This window comes from Penaeus chinensis, chromosome 29 (genome assembly GCF_019202785.1).
Source record: "Penaeus chinensis breed Huanghai No. 1 chromosome 29, ASM1920278v2, whole genome shotgun sequence".
In the NCBI taxonomy this organism is placed as follows: domain Eukaryota; kingdom Metazoa; phylum Arthropoda; class Malacostraca; order Decapoda; family Penaeidae; genus Penaeus; species Penaeus chinensis.
The window spans coordinates 1,747,447-1,772,446 of NC_061847.1; the positions used below are offsets into that span (position 1 = coordinate 1,747,447).

The 25,000-nt window shown below is 38.1% G+C and overlaps 2 protein-coding genes across 4 annotated transcripts in view; one reads left to right on the top strand and one right to left on the bottom strand.

Annotated features, from left to right (window-relative positions):
• LOC125040751 (polypeptide N-acetylgalactosaminyltransferase 1-like) overlaps positions 1–11,569 on the top strand; it is a 21,422-nt gene extending 9,853 nt beyond the window's left edge. Inside the window, exons 8-10 of the mRNA XM_047635453.1 lie at positions 6,389–6,502; positions 7,676–7,819; positions 8,031–11,569. Coding sequence (XP_047491409.1) covers positions 6,389–6,502; positions 7,676–7,819; positions 8,031–8,183 — 411 coding nt within the window. The 3' untranslated portion in view covers positions 8,184–11,569. The remainder of the gene's footprint in view (positions 1–6,388; positions 6,503–7,675; positions 7,820–8,030) is intronic.
• Positions 11,570–20,600: 9,031 nt separating this feature from the next.
• Positions 20,601–25,000, bottom strand: part of LOC125040694 — a gene marked incomplete at its 5' end in the record, with an annotated part of 16,299 nt that continues 11,899 nt past the window's right edge. The window contains 4 exon segments of one of the 3 annotated variants that reach the window (XM_047635381.1): positions 20,601–21,565; positions 22,457–22,608; positions 23,135–23,231; positions 24,165–24,384. In XM_047635381.1, the coding sequence (XP_047491337.1) occupies positions 21,455–21,565; positions 22,457–22,608; positions 23,135–23,231; positions 24,165–24,384 (580 nt within the window). 3 annotated transcript variants of the gene reach the window in all.

Here is a 25,000-nt window from a genome sequence, read left to right on the forward strand (position 1 = left end):
ATGGTGTTTTTTTTTTTTCCTTTGCTTTCATATCTAGAATTTTCTTAGGTTGAATTTTTTATGGGCATATAATGCTTTATTTATTTATTTATTTTTTATTTATTTATTTTTTTCTTAGGTTACTCTCTCAAGTTTGCTGTAAGATTTAGATATAATAGATCTTTTTATATATATGTTTTTTTTTTCTTGTTTTTTTTTTCTTTTTTTAGAATTCTAGGATGAAATAATCAAACTTATGGTAGAAAGGTTGGCTCTTTTTTGGGTTAATATGATTCCTTGTTAGTAGAATAGCAAGGCATATATCTTGACATTAAAGGTATTCAGATGAACATGCCGCATTACAGTTCGGAATTTTGTGCATGTGTAGTTCATAGGCGGTAGTTATGACGATGCAGTCACATCAACAAATTTAGTTTTTGGAAGAAATTTGTGTTTTGTAAAAACTAATCCAGTAATACTGTATTAGTTTGATATTATTTGAGCTACATAATATCTGATTATCTTTTCTTATTTAGATTCATGTTGTTTTAACATATTTTATTTATTTTATTTGATATTTTTCAATAGTTAGAGGTTGAAGTCACTGCATCACAGTTATGCAAATCATGGAAATTCACAACAATGTTTATCATTTTACCAATTTTCTGCAAAGAGAGAGAGAGAGAGAGAAATAAACAGTTAGTCTCTCATGAGGATACTTATGTTGTACGTGCTGTCATCACACAGAAGATGCAAAAATTGGTAGAAAGATAAGAATGACGTGGGTTTTGGCGGGGCATTCACAGTGCCAAGACAACCGGGCACACTAAGGCATAAGGACATAAAGCCAGTCTTGAAGCAGAGGTCATGCAGTTCCGAAAGGCTCAAGTGATTCTGACAGTCGCTTGGGGTGGAATGTGCTTGACGCAGGTAACGAGTGTCCTCTTCTTTGCCCTGTGGCTGTGAGTGATACATTCTCTTTTTATTTAATTTTATTTGTTGATTTTCTTTGTATGGAGCTTTTTTTATTCATTTTATGACAGAGAGAGAGAGAGAGAGAGAGAGAGAGAGAGAGAGAGAGAGAGAGAGAGAGAGAGAGAGAGAGAGAGAGAGAGAATAAATGAATGTGTGTGTGTGTGTGTGTGTGTGTGTGTGTGTGTGTGTGTGTGTGTGTGTGTGTGTGTGTGTGTGTGCATGTATGTGTGTGTGTGTGTGTGTGTGTATGTGTGCATGCATGTGTTGTGTATATACTGTATATTTAAGACTCTGTCTGTTTGCTTATTAATGTTTTCATCAATATCTCCATCTGTATCAGTTTGTATGTCTACATCTGGATCTCTATTTACGTATATCTTTTTCTTGTTTGAACTTACCCTTATCATTATTGTCTGCTCCAGTGTATTTGTGTATTCATAAGTGTCACTTCTACCAGTTTTTGTGTATGGATGTACTGGTAGGGGGAAAGATAGAGATTGGAGAATGATTGAGAGAAAGAGTGAAGAAGTGGGATAGAGAGAGAATCATTGAGTTATGTATATAATGTGCTGTACATGTAAATGTCTGTCCTTTGTATCTGTGGTGTACATGTGTCTTCAGATTGAGAATTCCTTCTCATGTATATTCACAGCCACTCAACATAAAAGAAATGACCTGACTCCCTGACGGTGTAACAGACAATTATAAAGAACTGCAGTTAGATAGATCTCTTTATTGACAAAGCTGTAGAGCTTTGAGCCGAGGAGTATTCAGCTTTTATGAGATACAATATCTCTCTTCCTTTACTGTCTTTCTATATAGTGATGTGAGCATGCACACACACCCTGCACACAGACACATGTTCTGTCCTTGCACAAGCACAGGCAAATGCACAGTCTGTCATGCACATGCACATGCTCACACACATCTTGAAATTCATGATGCACTTATTTAGGTATATATATAAATACTTATGAATATTCATTTTTCTTCAGAAAAAAATGGAAGTATTAAGAGAACTCATTGTATTCTTTTAAGAGAATCTAAATCTGATTTAAGTGCCTTTTAAATGCTTTGGTCTTCAATAACTGCAGTTCTAAATATGGTGCTTGCACGTTTGGGCTTTTTTGTCTTCTGGGAATGCATTTTTTTGGATTTTGGTTTCGGTAATTGGAAGGTTATGGGATATGGTGTGCCTAAGGGTTTGCTTCGAGTGTTATTTAGAGATGATTTTCACCCTTCTAGGACAGTGTGACTTGTGATATGACATATTGTGCACACTTATGCATCTTGTTTGTCACTTCTTTCCATCTGTTTCTCTCTTCTTTTTTATCTTTTTCTTTTTTACTAAACTTTCATATGAGCAATGTGATGATCTTGTATCAATTAAATTACTGCCCAAACTAAATTTTGGCATCTATGGGTATTAAGAAAAAGAAGGATTTGAAGTGAAATTCATGGAATGAATAGGAAAGATATATGACTTTTGCAATCATACACAGTTTTATGATCACACACAATTTCAAATATATTTTTTTATATATATCAACATGTTCTTATTTGTCTTCATGTACATATGGGCCATATGTATGTCCTCTATATGTATGTGTGTGTGTGTGTGTGTATGTGTATATATATGTATATATATGTATATGTTTGGTTACTAATGTTTGTGAAAGAATTACAATACATGAGAAGTGTGGCAGGGCTCATGCACATGCTCTTCGGGATACCTTGTAATGAAGACTGGACTCTTAGGGTATTCTTCCAAAAGAGATGAAGATACTTATAACAAGATGAATAAGGAAACAAAGATAGATGGCGAAGCTGAATGGAAGAAAAGAGATAAATGGCCTCACTTATGTTCTTTTGCCCTAATTATAAAGAATATTGATCTAGTTGGTGATAGTGATATACAGGAATTGTTTCCAAGTCTAGTTGCATTAGACTCAGTATAAGAGTCATTTTTCCCAACCAGCCAGGAATTTCATGTAATTTTCTCTGCTATATTTCTTATTGTTATTATTATGCATTATGCTGTACTGTTATTACTTGCTATTTCTTGTACTGATATAGCTGTTTACAAAAATATATAATGCATTTTCATGCAATTATTTTACATAATTTTATAGATATTTGCAACTGAGATTATTACAGTAATTACAGCTAATTAAGAGGGGAATGATGGAATTGTAGGAAAAAAAACAAGGCAAGTAGAAAGCATAAGATGAAAATATAAGCAGAGGTTTTCAAAGACACTAAGGCATACAACATATACAGGCTGCAATATAGAGAACTAAAGTCAAATATATTGATACAGAATAATTGTTTATGTACTGGTATTGATGATACATGTCATATTGCATTTTGAAAGTTTTACACAAAAATTCATCAATAGCTCATGGTATTTATGTAGCCATTAGCAAGGGGTCAGTGATCAGATACCATTCTAATATGTATCTTTAGAAGTACCATATCAAAATTTAAGTACTAAGTAAAAGCAAATACAAGTACCAGTATTATGACATGCAACGTATTATTGTTTATACAATGATGGCTCAAGGAATACTTGCATCTCTATGGAATCAATTACTGGGCTTGTTTAGACTTAGAGAGACAGGTAATTGACTCCCTGACCAACTATTTGTAAGCTAAATTGATATGTAAATCACAGACCCTGGCATCAATGGAGTAAGTGGGGGAGACTTGGGCCAAGAAATTTGTGACATTGACAGGCTGATATAAAGCTCATATGGTACTTTGCTGAAAGGAGGAGATTCCCCTTAGTCCTCATAGGGTTCAGTGTGGAGCATGTGCAGTAGCAATGTCAGGTTATATGTTATATACATACATTTTTATATATATATAGATATAAATATATAAATGTGTGTATATACTTATATATGTATATCTATATATATGTGCGTGTACATATATGTATGTATACATATGTAAATATACATATGTGTGTGTATATATATAGACACACACACACACACACACACACACACACACACACACACACACACACACACACACACACACACACACACACACACACACACACACACACACACACACCCAGACACACACACACACACACACACACACACACACACACACACACACACACACACACACACACACACACACACACACACACATATATATGTATGTATGTATGTATATGTATATTATATTTATATGTATACACATATATACACATCTGTATACATATACTAGTATATATCTATATATATGTATATGTATATATCTATATATATACATACATATATATAAATATATATATATATATATATATATATATATACACACACACATACACATATACACATATACACATATACACATATACACATATACACATATACACATATACACATATACACATATACATACATACATACATACTTACATACATACATACATACATACATACATACATACATACATACATACATACATACATACATACATACATACACACACACACACACACACACACACACACACACACACACACACACACACACACACACACACACACACACACACACACACACACACACATACACACACACACACACACCCAGACACACACACACACACACACACACACACACACACACACACACACACACACACACACACACACACACACACACACACACACACACATATGTATGTATGTATGTATATGTATATTATATTTATATATATACACATATATACACATCTGTATACATATACTAGTATATATCTATATATATGTATATGTATATATCTATATATATACATACATATATATAAATAATATATATATATATACACACATATACACATATACACATATACACATATACACATATACACATATACACATATACATACATACATACATACATACATACTTACATACATACATACATACATACATACATACATACATACATACATACATACATACATACATACATACATACATACATACATACATACATGCATACATACATACATACATACATACATACATACATACATACATACATACATGTGTATTTATATATATGTATACATATATACAGATATATATACACATATAGATATGTCTATATATACAGATACACATATATAAATATAAATACATAAATATACATATAAATACATATACTTTTATGCACACACACACACACACACACACACACACACACACACACACACACACACACACACACACACACACACACACACACACACACACACGTACACACACACGTACACACACACATGCACACACATGCACACACATGCACACACATGCACACACACATGCTCACACACACACACACAATGTGTGTGTGTGTGTGTGTGTTTATATGTTTATATGTTTATAAGTAAATAAATTATATATACATATATATTTACATATATATATGTATATATATATATATATATATATATATATATATATATATATATATATTATACATACCCTCATGCACCTCCACATACACAGAGTATTAGTCAAGACCCTTAGGAAATATACATGGATTTGTTTATACATATCTATACATGTCCATAAATCTTTATATCTAAACAAGCACCTTCATATCTGTCTATAAATATTTTTTGTTTTATATCTCTGTTTTGTTTTTCTGTTTTTGCTTGTTTGACTTTGCTGTATTTATTCTTGGGACAAGACCCTAACTCAGCATTAATATTGACTCAAAGTGTCCCTCCGTTCCTCCTCCGACAACTGACCCTAAAAACAATGACTTGAAACAGGTGCGAAACTTTGCCTCGAATCTGTGCCTTGACATGCTAGAAAGGGAAGACATCGACAGCCAGCCCTTCGATCTCGGGCTGTACTCGTGTGACCACGCGCCACTCAGGAATGAGGTAAGTCTTTTTCACGTGTTGTTCTGTTCTCTGTCTTGCTCTCGTTCTCTGTGGGGGAAGATGAGGAGGAGGATGCAGAGTTTTTTCCTCCTGAAGAATGCGAGAGAAGGAGGGTCTTAAGCAGCAACTATGCAGTAAGTGTTTTTTTAATGTGTGTGATTTGTAATGATGTGGAGTGTGTGATTATTAACCTGTTTTGCGATGATGAGGAATATGGAACTTATTTGGGGAGGATAAGGAATGTGGGATTATTAACCTAATGGGAATTACTTACAGATTCTCTCTTTTGCAAGAGAAGAGAGGGAGAGAAAGAGAGAATGGAGGGTGAAAGAATGAAAGAGAGTCTAAAGAGGGAGGGAGATATATATATGAGAGAGACTTTGTTTCAGATGCAAACTCGTTCTTACCTTTCACTCAACGTACACGAGGTACCACCAACAGTATCCAACCGTCAACCTGGGAACCACAATAAATTGGCTGTTTTGTTAAAGCTTTATTATCCTGTTTCTTATAGCTTCGTAACAATGCAACAAAACCAGATATATGCTTAGATAACCTGCAAAGGAACGAGAAGAGCGCATATGATATGGGACTCTACAACTGCCACACCTTTGTAGCGTCCAGCCAGGTAAAGAGTTTATGAGTGTGTACCCCGTAGGTTTATCACTTCTGTACGTAAGGGTTCTCTTTGTAGTTTCTTGATAGTTAGTAGGAGTTTTATATGTTTGATTTGTTAATTTTGCTGTGTTTCCTAGTGTTTATTCAAAAGTAGAAAGTTGTAGGAGCTTGAATACATTTCAGTAGATGTGAAGACAGAATGATTGAATAACATGGTTATATGCTTGAGATATTTATTACAAAGGGCATCAGAAATATACTGAAATGAAGAGAGACAGCTACTAATACAAGCCTATTAATGAATGGTGATAGATAAGGAAGAGAGAGAGAGAGAGAGAGAGAGAGAGAGAGAGAGAGAGAGAGAGAGAGAGAGTGTGTGTTAGTGTGTTATGTGTGGGTGGGTGTGTGTACGTGCGTTAGTGTGTGCGTCCGTGCGTGCGTGCGTGCGTGTGCGTGCGTGCGTGCGTGCGTGCGTGCGTGCATGTGAGAGAGTGAGAGAGTGAGAGAGTGAGAGTGTGAGAGTGTGAGAGTGTGAGAGTGTGAGAGTGTGAGAGTGTGAGAGTGTGAGAGTGTGAGAGTGTGAGAGTGAGAGAGTGAGAGAGTGAGAGGAGAGAGGAGAGAGAGAGAGAGAGAGAGAGAGAGAGAGAGAGAGAGAGAGAGAGAGAGAGAGAGAGAGAGAGAGAGAGAGAGAGAGATAGAGAGATTACTACACTTATTTTCCTTGGGTGTATCCCAAAGAAAATTTATTTTATTATGGTAGTATAAGTAAACTTTAAAGATGCTTATTTAGAACAAAAATTATTTACTTTATCATTGTTTAATTGAAATCATACTCATGTTGTTCTGTTTAAGAGTATATTGTTTATGATGTAGGCAGTTTTCTTCCATGCAAATATATTGATTACACAGTAAGAAATATTTCAAAAGTAAGCTCAGAGTACAAGAAAAAAAAAAAAAAAAAAATCTTTATCCAGATTTTTATTTCAGGTTTTACATACTTTTTGAAAATATTTGATAAGAGAATTCAGTAAATCAAAACTTCGGAGAGCACGATCTCTGTCATTACCTTAGTTGTCTCCATTATTAAAGATGTTCTAATTTGATATTTCTGTCATAACAAGAGGTATAAAAACTCAACAAAAGCTATGACAAGTTTCTCTAACCTTTCTCTAATGTTCCGCAGTTTATTAGCATGTCCAAAAATGGAGAGCTTCGTAGAGAGGATGTGTGTGCCGAGGTACCTGTATTCTCCACACAGGTTGTGGAGAAGGTCAGAATGGTGCGTTGCCATGGCCAGCGCGGGAATCAGGAGTGGGTGTTAGCAAAGGTGGGCCTCTATTTCGTTCTTTTTCTTTCTTCTCTCTCTTCTTTTTTTAAATTTTGAGTTTTCTTTATCTCCCTTCATTCTCTCACTGGTAAAATTTCCGTTGGAGCATTTCATTTATATTGACTTTACATTTACATTTACAGGGAGAGAAAACAAACGTGTGTGTTCCCAATGTATATTAACTTCATTGCAATCTATTTCTCTCCCGCAGACTGGGCACATCATACACAAAGCCACAAACAAATGCTTGGATAGAGGAGACAAGCAGGCCATGGATGATGTGTTCGTGACTACCTGTGCAAACACAAGGACACAGCAGTGGTGGTTCGATCATTACCTGCCTGTCAGCTCATACTATCCTTGAGATGTGACGGGACTATAGCAAGATCATTTTTATCATTATTATTATTTTTGATTTCTTAACACTTTATTTATGGTGGTGTCTTTTACATCGGGGAAATAGTATGATTTTCAGCAGTAGAGAGGCAGAACTCTAAATCATGTGTCATAAAGGCTCAAACTCCTACATTAGTGAAAATGATACCATACCCTGTAAATCAAAATTAAATGTGTATGATAGATTTTGTAATCTCTCTTGTTTTATAGATAATAGTAATTATTATGAAACACCTGTAAACCAGTCAAGAATGTATGTGTCACGAATGCAAGTAATATCTGTGATTTCTGAATTCCACACAAGTTATGTGAATGTCCTCATAGAAGGTAACCATAGGGTGGATTTTGTCTTAAGCTGGCCAGTTTTATACAAATAAGATGAGGACTTGGAGGTTGAGACAGAAATAGTCATATGATACTGATATTCAGTCGGTAGTGAGCTTTTATACATATTTATATATATATATGAAAGTGGGCAGTGATGTCTTTAAGTTAGTAGACGTAATCTTTTAGGGTTTGACCTCTAATGAGCGTAAGATGGTGTCATAAGATGATACAGTATCATTGAACATTGTTATTCTTTCCTTTCAAAGATCATGATGTCATTAGCATTTTCTTGTTCTTCTTTCCTTTCAAAGAATGTCATGTGATTAGTACTTTATTTAAATATACATATTTGAAAATCCTTGGCCACAAATAAGATTCAGGTCATACCAGTCAGATAGATAGGATAGATTGCAAATGACATATAAGTAACAATGGAAACTATGAGCCAGTCCTGAACTGGGTACCAAGGATGCTTGCAGTACTGTGCGCTTCATTTTGCAGGATAATAATAATGTGTTGTCTGCATAATGCAAGGATGAATTTGTTGAAGAATAAGGGTCGTCAAATGAGCTGACAAAAAAAGGAGGAAAATGAACCGGCAGAAAAATTAAACTCATTGTGATTTAGAGGAAATATGTACTGATGCAATTTTTTCCCATTGTGAAGGATACAAAGACATGCCAGTCAGCTTATTTTTATTATCATTTCATTACTATTTATTTTTTATTTTACTCTTCTTTGACCAGCTTTCAGCTAGTAGAGTCTGTTGATTTCTGCCACCTTGTTTTTTTTAGATTTATTGAAGAAAATGAAAGTGCATTTGCCTCTCTTTTAATATGTCAGTCTTACAAAGAGGACAGCATTTTCAAACTTATATGATAAACAGGTTGAAGTAAGGACTGAGCCGTTCAAAATGTGATAGGAATAATACTAACACTTTAATTTTTTGATTTACTAATGTATAGTGTTATGCACATTTTCTGTTTTTGCATAATTTGTTTGCAAATAACTGGTCTTTCCAAGGAGAGCAATGGTTACCAGAAGTAATTAACATATATTTAGGAAATGTTTGAAATCTTTCTCACTGAGAATGTTTCTTTTGCCTCCTATTATTTTCCATTCTTTTTTATGTTTTGCTCTGTGGTTATACAGAATTCATGGGAAGTTCAATCAATGGATTTTTTTTTTTTTTCATATGGGATGTGTGATTTTGTTTTGATTCTCTTCACAATAGTCAAGTGAAATGATGAAGTAGATTTTTAAGACATACTTTGAGAACCTCAGTTTTTAGTTACCCAATAATTTCTCAATGTTCCCCCATGTCTCTTTCAAAGCGGGAATGTAAAAGCTATGTTGATTGATTTTTGTTTATATTCAATATATTTTATACCTATGTTGATTGATTTTTGTTTCTATTTAATATGTTTTATTTATTCATTTATTTTTTTTCCATTTGATCATGAGTCAGTATTGAGGTGCCTTTTAGAGTGATAGTGACAGTGACGTGGATTTCCGCACCGACACCATTCCATCCATGTATTGTTGTTTTGTGTTCAGTTTTACACACAATGTATGATCATTATTACATTTGCATAAATTGTAACATGAGGTACATTCCACTCTATGTGATCCTGTGTATCTTAGTGTGTATGTGCAGTATATGTATGATGTAATGAGGAATGTATCTTCTCAACTCTGTACAAATGCCAAATGCACCACATTAGTCTGTTTCACTGAATTAACATGGATTTTGGGTCAGTAAAATGTTTTTTTTCAAATGATTGCTGGAATATTATGATAAAATACTGGTCAAGTGTGTTTTGGTTGCAATACACCAATTTTTGGGTGAATTATGGCCCTTTGTTGACTTGAGTTTTGCACTTGGGTCCTTGGAATAGACTGTAAGTGGCATATGTACTATCATGTTGCGTTGCTGCCTAAGGAAAACAAAAACAAAATTAATGTACGGTTATATGGCAAGTTAATATTGCACTGGTGAATTGAAGGGCTGTTGTGTTTATACTAAATTTGCGTGTGACAACAGGTTCATAACAAGGATTTCAGCTTTTTTCAAAATAATGAATTCCAAATTTGTGTTTTCTCATCTCCTTTGCTCTCTCTTCCTCTTTTACATTTTGTTTTTCCTCCTCTATCATAGTGTGCAGCTTTTTCCCTCCTGTCTGTAGAGTATCTTCTTGAATTAACCTGGACATTAAACTGATTCAGACAGACACATTTCCATTTGCTTTAGGAAAAAGAAACTTTCAGAGTGAAGTACTTGCATGGAAATGAGAATAGTTCTGTTTCTTGTAAGGTGTAAAATGATATGAGCCACATACAGGGGTAATATTAGACTGCAGCAAATACCAGTGCAGAGTGTATCATATTGATACGCAGTTATGAGTTTTGCACTAGGAGTTTAGCATATATGATAGCTTTCACTGTGAGTGTGTGATTCGTTGGAGATAGATATAGGTACTGTTACGGTGCTGAAATTTCTAAGTTAGAGTATTTCGATCTGCTCTGTGAGTGCAGCTTTCTTCTTTCATTACTTCATACCCCATTTTTCCTCTTTCGTTTTTTTTTTTTCTTTCCACTTTATTGTTATTAATGTTCTCATTCTTCTGTTTCTACTTCCTTTTCCTCTTCCTCACCTCCTCAAAGGTACTGTTCATTCCAGTGTGCACATATTATGTTAAAGCCAGCTAAGGTATTTACCTTTAACTTCTGAGTATTTCTAAAGTGGAGATGTTATACTTTATCTAAAGAACCAAATTGTAAGAATAGTAAATTTTGCTCTATTTTTATATATTTAATAGTCATTTGTACTGAAAGCTACTTTACAGCCAAATCAAATATCAATATAAAACAAATATAGACAATTCATTGCATTTTTAAATTAAGTCAGTTTTTAAACATGATTTTGGTTTGAAATGTGTACTTTATTTTTTTATTATTGTTAACAGTGGAGAACAAAAAATAGACATAGGGTGTCATTCTGTCCTTATTTGTTCCAAAAAATAAAAAGTAAAAAATAAGCAGACAAACTGTGAAAGGAAGTGCATGGAATTTTGACACATAAAGCTTTTTTTCTTGCCCGAGAAGAAATAATGGTCATTTTTATGGTGTGCAAGAAATGACAAGAGATGAAAGTTCCAGAAAAAGAGATACACATGCACTTGAACTTTGATATATGAGTAAAATATTATTAGCAATGTATGTTGCTATTATTAGGTGAAACCTTGAATGAATATACTTTTTATGCCGATTTTATATATCAAAAGGTTTATGACTGTTGTTTTGTTACACATGATCAGAAATATATTGTATTTTTTTTTCTTCTCTTTTTAATATAATTCTTGTCAATAATGTTGTTAGTTGTTAATATGCAGGATAATTTTAGGAGTAATTAATTTGTTGATTTTTGTTCCAAGAGGAAATCTCAGATATCTTTTGATTATCAAAAAAGATTCACTGATCCCTCTGTCATTATCCAGCTCAGCATAACCAGGAAGTATGATTTTTAAGGAGTTTAAATATATACGATTCTCCTACTACTGATCTGGAAAAGAAAGAACACGATTATACATAGAGAGTGAACTTCACAAATCTAGCATACCTGAAACTGGACAGGTGCCAGAGTAGCAGATTTTCCGAAAGAGTCAAGCTGAAGGTAAAAAAGGCAAAATGATGCAGGGACCACACTGCATTAAAGCCAATTCAGGGATAAAATCTCAGTAATTCAAAGTGATAAAGCAGTACTGACTGGGGCTATGCAGCTGTTAGGCCGACTAATGAGGTCCAGATTGAGATCACTGTCTTGAACCATCGGTGAATGCTGGATTAGTGAAGCTCCTCTATGATTTGTATCTGAGGAAGGGTTAGTTTTATCCTATATAAATGCTGTATATCAGTTTGGTTTTCTTTCGGACTGTCAAATTAGGCAGCCTGAAAATATTTAGCAGTAAATCATGAAGAATATCCAGATTTTGATATTATTTGTCAATAATATTGTATCAAGTTATTTTAAAGTATGTTATTAAACATGCAAGCGAAGAAACTTATGATTTTATACATCAATATTTCATACTCTTCTTGTAAAAGGATACATTTCTGTCCTTTTTCTCATTTCTCCTGCACGTTTGAACATAGAAAAGATGATAACATATGATAAGTAGAAATGATAATGAAGTGGGTAATATTTGCTGTCATGTATTCCTTGACTTACAAGCATTTTTCGTTCCAATAGTTGATAAAGAAAAAAGGCTTTAGGAGCTACGCATGCACTCAGGACCTTAAGAGCTTTTGTGTGATGGTTTAAATTTCTTTTATCTTTTATTTTTTGTGAATGTGTTATTTTTCTTACGTTTATTTATTTTGGTCTGGCTGTCAGCTTGTGAATGGTTCTGTTTTATTTTGATGCAGGCACTGATTTTCTAAACTTTGTGATAGGTGATTTTTTTTTTTTATTGTCCAGTATTTATGCACCATGTGTGTACATAGTGATGGAATGAGGGTGTGAGTAAAGGTTATTTTTCATAAAAATATTTGTATTATTTATCCTCTCTTGTTAAAGAAGATATATATCCAATTTGTGTGGAATAGATAATAGATGGCTCTTAGAAAATACAGAAATGAGTTCCTGGTGAAATAAAACATTTTACAGTACAAAAAATTATTAGCAGAAATGTACACATTCCTCTGGACTATGATACACCTACTGCAGCTGCTGCCCTTCCTCCCTCACTTCCTTACCATATAGTTGGGACTTTAGGGATTACCACAGGATTTCCTTGTGTCAACTAAAACAGTGTTTTTACATACAAGCAAGTCAATTCAGTTGGACAGTTTGTAAAACGTACAATGAAAGCACATGTTTGTTTTCAGAAAGACTATGTAAATGATAAAATGCATCTTAATTGTAACAAATTGTTTGGATGTGTCTTTGTAAATTAAAGATGCAATTCTTGGCACAGTCTTGTTGGCTGTAATTCCAATTGCTTGTGTTATATTTGGACTTGGATTCACCATGTTCACATCACTGAAATAGCCTAGCCCTCTATCACAAACACACCCATATATGAACGAAAACATTTTCACTCCATATCTTTCCCCAAACCCAACATCCCACACCTCTACTATCATAATAGATAACACATCTCATCTGAAAATTTTCTTGGCTAACTTTCTCTCCATTGGCTTCTGAGCCGCCTGTTCCATCTTTCGTTCTCTATTGTCCTCTTGAGCACTCCCCTTTCCCTCTTTCTTACTTTTTTTTAGTCTTTGTCCCTTCCTATTTGTACCTGAGATTCACTCCCTTTTTCTCAGTGAAGCCACTCAGCACTCCTCACACCTGTGTCTTTAGCAATTTCCACAGCCTCTACTCCCCAAATGATAATAATAAAAATATATCTTTGACATTTATGAAACCATTTCTTCATATTTTTCTGGTATAATGATAGGTAAGACTTAGCTGACCCTGGACATTGAGACAGCTTGAGTCTTCATGTTCCTTTTTTGTAGACTGTAACATGGGAATGTCTGCATGGCCAATTCCAGAAGGATGTGACATTTATTATCACCAAACTGGAGTTTACTGCCACAGCTTAAGTGATTGAATCCAACTCTAAATTTGACGTCCTTCTGCTGGTATTCTGTATCTTTAAAACTTCCAACATTAACTTTGACTCCCTTTTAGGTATATTTAGAATGTAGGTAATGTCAACCTCCCTGACATCAATTGGACCTTGTTTCTTCCTTTGATCCCCCACTAAACACCATCTAACCCCTGTCATTCCCCACAGGTGCCACGTTCATGACCTTTCATAGAGATAATACACACTCACTCCACAGTCAGTACTATGGCTCACCTGCCCCAGGAGTGGTGACAGTGGCCACTGAAACTCCAATACAACACACACGTTAGACATGTTTTCACAACCAATATTCTGTTAAGTACTAGAGTTGTCCCAGGACTAAATGGCCATGAAGTGGTAATACTAGAGGCAGACTTGAGGGATGCTATACATTTAAAGACAGAAGCCACTTTCAAAAGACACATTCCCAGACTTAACAGGGGAATGTGCAAATGTTTTGAAGGTATTGGAATAACAGTATGCAGATTTGCATAATAGGAGCAGGTTGTATGCATTTAACTATTCACATTTCTGGATCTTTCCCCATACAGCTGGCTTTGAGCAATCCTAATACCTATCTTCAAGTGGATGGCCAGATTGACTCAGACTTGACTTCTCTTCATCTCATGAAATTTACATCTTGCACAAACACAGTGAATCCCCTTTTCTATCACATCCTTAGAAACAGACAACATGGTCTTCATGCTAAATGATCAGGTGAACCATCTTTTCATTGTTACACAAAACACATCTACGCTCTTCTTCACAGACATCTCGTTCACTTCTCTTGAAAAGCGTTGGTGCATGAATACAGCCCGCCTCACTCCCGAAATCAGAGGGAAAAAAAAGCAAGAATACCTCTACTATACTCTACATCACTTTCAGTAGCAGTACTTGGGCTAGTTAATAAACTACGTATCCCTTTGTATCCCTTATTATGTGAAATTTAGTCCCAAGGACCCCTTTTCTCTTGGGAAGATTCATATTCTCAGAAATTACAATCAACCAGGTCCTTTAAATCAACCTTAAATGTCTTAGTGAGAAAAGGGGGATATGAGGCTATGCAACCAAGTGTTTATTAAATGTTTTGTTGATTTAAACTTTCATCTATAAAATAAGCATCTCTCATGGGATTGTATTAACATGAACATATCAATGATTGTGTTATAGATGAAAGATTGAATTGACCAAATATTTAATATATGCATCACTGGGTGATTACTCTGAGAACACCTTTGGACGCACATACCCACATTTAATGTTTGGGGCCTCCAAGCAATTAATGAAGGTGACACCGATGGAGGCACATAGCCGCTTCCTGCCACAAGGAACCATCATGGCGAGCCACCAGGTAGGGCCTTGGCCCATCCCTACTCCTCACGACTGGTCAATCTGCCCAAACAACGACTTTCTAGGATGTCCCATGGGCTTCCTCCAGCCAGGGTTGTCACAGGTGAAGACAACTTGGTGAGCAGGATCATTCATGGGGAAATGAGCTGGTTGCCCATATAGCCTTAGTTCGCGGTCCCGGATTGTGATAGTAACAGGTCCTATGCCAGTCTCCTGGTCTACCGCCGGTTGAACGCACACTGTTCTGTCAACTGTATGCTATAATTTTGCGCAAGGACCTGTTATAAAGGTAACAAGACGAGACTGCAGGCACAGGATAGCATCAAGCTTTCACTTCTATAAAGTGAAACTGGCAGTATGAAGGCCTTGAAGACACGTAGCTGGTCCATCTGCACAGGGGCCATCATCTCAAAATACTCTTGTTGACTAAGTTCATGGCACCTGCTTCCAGGCCAATCCGCATACTGCCTTCCTGGTCTAACCCCTAGAGTCAAGGACTACATTTCCAAGGCATGTAAAGCTCTCAGACAGGTTCTCTCGGCAGCACCCCAAAATTTTGGTCTGGTCCAAAAGACCTCTAGACCCAAGAGCTTTGCCTCATTGCCAAATGCATCAAGAGCCGCCACCAAAGAGATAGAGTAGCAACATCATCCGCTGTTGGTCCACAGTGACTTTGGATAGTAGCTCTACCCATTACCCAGTCTATGCAAGCATTGAAAAGGGTTGATGTGTGAACACAGCCCTGCCTCAATTCTGAATTAACAGAGAAGAAGCTAGTCAGGCCTTCCCCTAAGGATCTCCCAAAGCGATTTGTGATGTACCGAGTCAAATGCCTACTTGAGGTTGATATATCCTGTGAGCAGCCCATGCCCAAACTGACACTGGTATTCCACGGTGACTCGAAGCGCTAGGATATGGTCTATTGTGGACTTGCCAGGAGTGAATCCAGATTGCTCCAGTCTCTGGTGCTTTAGTGGGTGGTCACAGATATGTATCCGAAGAAGGTGAGCGAAAACCTTGTCTGGTGTGCTGAGTAGTGTGATGCCACGGTCATTTGCTAATGTCCTATTGATCCCCTTTTGCCTCTTGAGGGAATGACCACACCCCTCAACAGGTCCGGGGGATGGTAACGGACTGCTAGATGGCAGCACCAGCATTTAACAGTTCAGCAAGGATACCCTAAATACTCACTGCTTTCCCACCCTTTAAACTAGAAATAGCCTCCCTAAACTCAGTCAGGTTGTTGCTGATTGGTGGATTTGGCACAAAAATTGCGATACCACTTACATCCAGACTGACTGCTTGAGGTTAACCTGATACAGCTGCTCAAAATGCTCAGTCCAACATGATCTGAGATGATCGGTCCATCCACTTGAGTGGACTGTGAAGAAGGCTCGGAGTTCAGCTGGGTAGGCAGGACGAAGATCATTTACTAAAATATGGCCTTCGACCTTCTCAACAAGAATCTTGATGTACTATTCATTGCCCCTATTCGGCTGTCTTGTGTCTTGCGCACCAAGGAACGGCGCAAACCCCGATTGTCATTCAGTAGAGCCACTCGACATGCATCTGTGGCACCCAGTGTCACCAGCGAGATGAAATTCTGCTTTGGCTTCGGGCGCTCGCCACTGGACTCCTGCGCTGCGTCGAGTGTTTTGCACTTAAAGGAATCCCACAAAGCTACAGGCTCTGCCAGGTTGTCGGGTGGTGCGAATCAGTCAGAGATAGCCGCGACGAACCTCCGGGCACACTGCTCCTCCCACAATCTGTCCAACTGAAGCACTTTAAGGTGGACACTGGAGAGAAAGAGGCTTTTGAAGTGGACCCGAAGTTGTAAGCGTAAGAGAGATGGTCTTGGGCGGTCAATGAAATGGGTCTTAGCTTGCTGGTTTATTTCTGAAGATAGATATGAGACCCCCCCAAGAGACCCCCGTGTCCCCGGGTGGAGGACGAGCTGGTGGAGCTGGACCCTGTGTGGCTTGGCCTGTCTGCCGTGTCTCTCTCCTTCGTCTTACGCACGTGCCCTTTTATGCGGCGGTTCCCTTCGAGGGCGGATGTTTATTCCTGTGCGAAAAGAGAAAGCCGGGCAGCACCTGCATCCTGCCCGAGGAGAAGGGCAGCTGCTTGGACGGAGGTGTGAAGTGCGCCATCCGGTCTTGCTACGTATTGTTGACATCGCTCGGCCATGCGCGAGGCTCGTCCTCGAGCCGTCTGCAACGCTTGAAACACTACAGTAGCGCATAGGGATACAGGTTCTGTTCGGTATCTACAGATGGTTCCTGGTGATCCAATGGTCGCTAGGGTCGTCGCGTACCAAGGTAGAGGGTGCGGCGGCATTCAGTAGCGAAGACGGTCAATCGTTTTCAGAGGCTGAAATATGTGTACCAGGCCAGTAAAAGGGCCAAGGAGGAGGATAAAAATACGTCTGTCACTCACCTTACTAAGATGCAAGAAAAATGAGAGCATAATAAGAACAATTTGTCACAAGAAGGGTAACGTGTCAAGTGGGTGTGAATTCCTTGGAATTGTCAGGGTGAGCGAGTTCAGTAGAGTACCATCATACTGAAGAGAGAAAAATTTGTTAGACAAGAATTCCATATCTTGGGCTAAATAGGCAGGTATATATGCTTCGAATACATAGGCAGCTGGGCCTGAACTTAATTCTAACAGTGCGCTTTTCGGCGCTTCAATCGTATGAGAGTAAGTGTGCGGCGGGCGCAGGATTCCATCGTGTACGGCCATGAGGCCGGGCATAAAATCAACTTGCGGTAATAATCTAACAGTGCGCGTCTCGGGCGCTTCAGTTGCATGAGCGTAAGTAACTTCTCGGTGCGGCGGGCGCAGGATTAATTCGTTTACGGCCATGAGCCGGGCTTAAAATTAACGTGCGGTGATAATAGTTATGAAAGCCTATATGAAGTATGGTGTCTGTAGTGCGTTACCAGCGTTATGGTCATTTGCAACAGAAGAGACTACCATCAGTCAGATACAGGTTACATATTCACCAATTCCTTAAACTAAGGAAGCATAAATTCTAGCATAAATGAGGATAAGATTTCGAACTTCGAGAGGACGTCATGAAAGCGATTTGGGTTCAGTTATAAGTTCTAGGGATGGCACTTAGTAAAATTCATAATCCTAGAGTGAATTCCAGTGTAAAGTGGGCAGATAGGTGGGTTTGGGCCTAAGGCAGGTAATCGACGTGTATCTTAAAACTATGTGTGAAAAAGCGAACGATTAGCGTGGGAAGTATAAGAAAATACAGGTGTTGTGAAAGACAGAACGATATACAGACATTAATAGAGGAAGTAGTAATGAAGAACTAATTAGTAGGGTACAGTATGCAGGTGAAAACAATAATATTACAACGAAAATCGTAGCGGTATATATGAATAATATAACGGGGAAAAACCGAACATATCAATACATAGTTATTTGTTCTGGGAGAAAATGAAATATAATGAACTGCAATGTAAGGAGCAACAATAATAAACATTATATAAAACACCAATAGAAGAAAAATATCATAGCCAATTAAAATATGGTTAGGGAAGGGGAATAGGGTGTGGTGCGTGTCACTTAGGTTTGATCTCAGTGTGTAACTTCGTTTGTTGTGTTGAAACAAAACAAAAAAACAATGGTTGACAGCAAGAAGTTATGTAGAATATAGTTAGTAGTTTGTGTTCGTTGAGTGGCGTGTAATTGAATTTGAAAGAAAGCAACTCGTATGTAAGGTGTGGGTGGGTATAGGAAGGGCAGTAGTTAATCTGGCACTAATGGGTACACTTACTTTTAATAGTAGCTAGGAAGTATTGGTGGTGCTGAGTAGAATGGCGGCTCCATGGTTGTGCCGACGAGGGTTCGTGAAGACTTGGCGAGGTAGATGAGCCGGATTGGCGAGTGTAGCGGCGTAGAGTGCGGGAACATATCGTCAGCGACTTCGTCAGGAGGGTAGCACAGACGTGAGAGGTCAGCACGAAGTAGAAGGGTAGACATGGTACAGGTAGGCGTGATCGAAGAAGACTTGGTAGCGATGGCTGGGCGTTAAAAGAGGCGAGGATGTACTTCGACAGGAGTAGCTTGTGGGCAGATAGCGTGGATCGGCAACAGGCGTCGGCGAGGAGCGTGGTGGTAGGTGAATTACCGTCGGCGTTGTGAGGCTCTTGATCCCACCGCTGCCACCATATGTAAGCGTAAGAGAGATGGTCTTGGGCGGTCAATGAAAGGGGTCTTAGCTTGCTGGTTTATTTCTGAAGATAGATATGAGACCCCCCAAGAGACCCCAGTATCCCCGGCTGGAGGACGAGCTGGTGGAGCTGGACCCTGTGTGGCTTGGCCTGTCTGCCGTGTCTCTCTCTGCCCTTCGTCTTGCGCACGTGCCCTTTTATGCGGCGGTTCCCTTCGAGGGCGGATGTTTATTCAGAAGTGTCCTTGATCGATGTGGTACCAGAACTCAACACAATACTATGTCCAGCGATGCGAGTGGGAGTGCTGAAACCCAGAGGCAGAAATACTCAACCTCTGGGACCAAGCAGAGGCTATTCTCACTGCTGGAATCAGTTCCTGAAGCATGGGGTTCGACAGCCATCTCGTAGCCAGCTCAGGCAAAGCCGGATAACGCACTGAAATTTCTCAGGATAATGCGAATGCCTCGCGGGGGACAGCTGTCTGCGACAGATACGAGTTTGGAATAGAGTACCTCTTTCACGTCGAGTTTGCAAACATTGGCAGTAGCGTACACAGCATTACGCGACATGAAGCCAAAAGCATGCTTCTGCCTTTGCAACCGTTATACGCTCTCCGACCTGCGTAACCGGAGTAACCGGAGTAACTAGACATGGCTATAGCAACCCAAAGGAAAAGGTAACCATCGCTCTGGCCCCACCAGTGGTAGGGGTACCCACCCAAACTGATCGTGCCGCTGCCAGGACTCGCGAAAGCAGGAGTAATCGATTATCCTATAACAAAGAGCGGACATAGGGCTCTGCAGAAATACAATGGGTAAAGAGTAGGAATTAACTGAAGAATCTTTCGCTTATGTCAGATCTCAGGAAAGTAAAAGAATGATCAGATAAAATATAGAACATTTAATATCTCCTAAAAATACGTACATCGGATTTCTGGAATCACAGTAAGCATAACACAACAAACCTAGTAATAAATAGCGATACAAGTATTAAATTGATCAGTAAAATGAGAAATATTGAACATCACATTCAGAAGGCACACAAGGAGCTTTAAAACATGAGAACTGTTTATGCACACGTCCAAGTATCGCCATAATTATAGAATGGACTATAAAAAAAAATCCGTCTGCGTGTGTGTGTGTGTGTGTGTGTGTGTGTGTGCATGTGCAGTTTTTCCTCCATTCACTTCATTAAAATAACTTCCAAACAATGTTGACCAAAATCCGGTTCAGCTTTGAAACAGATAAGTTTTATTGTAAAAAAAAAAAAAAAAAAAAAAAAAAAAAAAAAAAAAAAATCACTATTACAAAATCACGACTCGCAAGAACGGCGATAATCAGTCACCAACATTGTAACCCATAACAAGTTCTCTACAATTAATCGGTTCTCGAAATACTACTACTTTGTAATGCATTGTCTATTCGTAAAGCTTATGGGGTATGCTATAAATAACTCCGCAATATCACAACCACAATTACTACACTGTCACTACAAATATAGTATAATCATTATTTATATTTTATTTATTACGGTTATATAGCAACATCAGCAGCTGTAACAGTCCTAGTTCAACAATAAATACGAATTAACAAAAACAAAGAAAAAAAACAACACATGTCCAGAAGCTGAAAGTTATTACCCTGTCTAGAATTAATAAAACAACAAAAAACATTATATATGTCTAGAAAAAGACATTACATACATTATTGCTTCACACCAATTCATCTCAGAAGGAAACTTTACGAATCGGAGTAGTCTATAGTCTGGATTGACTTGCCAGTTAGTCCTTTCCTAAGACTGGACGGAGTATGACAACGTCTGCCTGATTCCCTGTCATTGAGTGGTTGCGCCTTGTGAATAAGAGACGAGGGGAAGCATTAGAAATATAGGGATAAGGCTCAGGCCTATTCGCTGTATATTTTTTCAGGGTATGAACGAGAGATAAACAATGGGGAATCGTCAGTCATTTCAAGTTTCGTGAGCTGTCAGACGTACGAACACCCTTCGAGTCAAAGTGTCATATTACTTGAACAAAACCACAAATAAGGTCTCGTGGTTTATTTACGCGTTTAGGAAATATTGTTATGATGGCAATTGAGATCTGGTTGGTTTAAACCCACAGGCTAGAATCATAGGTTAAAACTTAATTGTTATATCATCATGATTAGATTAATTGTCTGATCATCTTCGTTTTTATTTTACCGTGGTTTCAAGGCGAAGGAAAAGGGGATGCTTACCTCTCGTTACCTAAATAGGAAATCCTTCCATGTAGGTAAAACAAAACCACAATTCTCACCAAAGCAAGTTTTCCTCGCCAGCTTGCAATCTTCTGCCCTTGCAACCACCCATTCTCGCGCTGATTGGCCGAACCAGCAGTTACGTCGCGCAAGTTATATTCATTATCTTGAGTATGTGCAAAATTAAGGGGACTCTGTAGCTAAGGTACTTATTCTGGAATTATTCTTTAGGGCTATAAAGATGTATACGGTACGATAAGCTGGGCCTTGACTCGCTGCCGGGAGGAGATGAGTCGCCAGTAAATCAGACAGAAACACGCCACGGTGAGAGAAACACGTAAGTCATGGTACCTAAAATATACTATATTTTTCTAGTTCTTGGTTTCCTTCCCCCTAGATTTCTAAACCAATAAATATGAAATTCCTTGGAGAAAAAATAATGACATTGTTCCTAGTATTTTCTCAACGGAAAGCGAGAAAGAAAAAAAAAATCCCTGCACTCACCAAATAATTTGCAAAAGAAATCACGAAATAACAACGTCGCTGTTCCTCACTCGAGCGCCGTCGGGGAAGCGGGGAGCAGGTCGTTGCAATAACAATATCTTTGATAGAAGGGATCCGATATGCAATGGCTCTGGTTGCCGTACATGTTGACTCTGGAAATTTCTGCCGTCAGTTCAAATTCATTTTTGTGGTGAGTGAGTGTCGCTTCCAATTTTCCTTCACCTGTGTAATTTTTAATCTTCATTATCATTATGGTCACTATTCACTTATTGATTTTTTTGTATAGTTCTTTTATATCAAGTGTGTTGATAATAATAATATTACATTATTGTCACAATCACCATTACTGTCATTATCACTATCATTATTATCATCGTTCATTCATTATTGTATTTATGATCGACTTGACTCATCACTCATTCACTAACCCATCTAATCATTTTCTGACTCATCGCTGACTCATTTTCTGGCACGTCACAGACTCATTCGGTCCATTTAAACTCATTTTACATCGGTCTTTTTAACTCACCTCCAGCGACTCATCCTGACTTCTAAGGCAGAATGACTCATTAGCGACTCACCTGATTCTCACACTCATCCCAAACTAAACTCTTCTGACTCATTCTCACCACAGTCTCACCTGGCCCGCTGACTCACCCCGACTCATCAGTGACTCACCTGGCAGAGTCTCAAAGAGAACGGTGATGACAGAGATCGGGTGTTTCTCCTTTGACTCCGCCCCCTTTCTGCGTGACCCAACTTGACCTCGTATGATCTACGGGCCAAAAACAGCAATGGGTTTGCGTATTGTGTCAAAGGCAACGCAGGGTGTTATATGGCAACTCCTTGATTTGTGTTGATTTGTTCCTTCGCTCTTTCATTGCTACTCTCTCTCTCTCTCTCTCTCTCTCTCTCTCTCTCTCTCTCTCTCTCTCTCTCTCTTTCTCTCTCTCTCTCTCTACCTCTCTCTCTTTCTTTCTCTCTCTCTCTCTCTCTCTCTCTCTCTCTCTCTCCTTCTCTCTCTCTCTCTCTCTCCTTCTCTCTCTCTCTCTCTCTCTCTCTCTCTCTCTCTCTCTCCTTCTCTCTCTCTCTCTCCCCCCCTCTCTCTCTCCCTCCCCCCCTCTCTCTCTCTCTCTCACTCTCTATCTCTCTCTCTCTCTCTCTCTCTCTCTCTCTCTCTCTCTCTCTCTCTCTCTCTCTCTCTCTCTCTCTCTCTCTCTTTCTATCTCTCTTTCTCTCTCCCTCATTCCATCCCTCCTCTAGCTCGCTCTCTCCATCTCCCTCCCTCTCAATCTCTTTGCTACTTTCCTTCTCCCTCTCTTCTTCCTTCCCTGTCTTTCCCACTCCCTCCCTACCTCCCTCTCCTTGTCCTTCTACCTCTCCTTCAATCTTCCACTTCTTCCTTCTCCCTCTATATCTCCCTTTTGTTTCCTCCCTTCTCCCTGTCTCCCTCTCCCCGCCCCTCTGTAATCTCCCTGTTAACGATGATAAGAATAAAATAGATAAAATAGTGAAATGAAACAAAATGAAATAAAGTAAGACAGAAAAAAAAATATATATTATAGCATAGAACAGAATAAAGTGAAGTTAAATCAAATTAAATCAGATCAAAAGTTATATAAAATTAAATCAAGAATAAGAATAAGAATAAAAAACAAAACAAAACAACGCCTTGACTAGCACGAATTCAAACGGGAAAAATAATTACCTTCTGAACATACAATTGCGCACATTCCTCAAATCTTGCGAGTTGCTCATTCAACTGAGAGACAGTGTAGGTCGCAGCGTCCAGCAGTATCTTGTCGTCAACGGACACCTCGCTCTGGTGTTCACAGGTGCAGTAATGTTCAGGAATGGTGGCGTCAGCGCACGTCCTGTTCACGGGGATTTCCTCGAACAAACTCTGGCCATGTCGGAGGGGGGGCAAGCTACGAGAGACGGTGAGTTATTTATATTATTATTATTGGCGTTGTTATGGTTATTATTGTTGATATTACTGTTATCATTATTATTGTTGTTATTACTGTTATCATTATTATTGTTGTTATTACTGTTATCATTATTATTACTGTTATCATTCTTATTGTTATTATTATTCTTGTTGTTGAAAGATGGAATAACGTAATGCCTCACTGGTATAGATCTATATGAACCCTCCCTGACCAGGACTCGAACTTCGGTCACTCCAGTATGAGCCGGAGGACCAGTACTAAACCAACCGTACCACAAGACCAACTTAAAGGCAGATGCAACTGACTCCACGGAAACTGATTAATGAATTCGAAACCGAAGTCAGATATACTGAGGTGTATATATAATAATAATTATTATTGTTGTTGTTATTGTTACTACCACTATCATTATTATTAGTATTGTTATTATGATCATTACTATTGTTATTATTATTATCATTATTATCATTATTATTACTATTAATATTATCATCATCATTATTATTAGTATTAGTGTTATCATTATTATTATTACTACTTTTATCATTATCACTGCACTTGCGCATATTCTGTTCACCGGGATTTCTTTGAA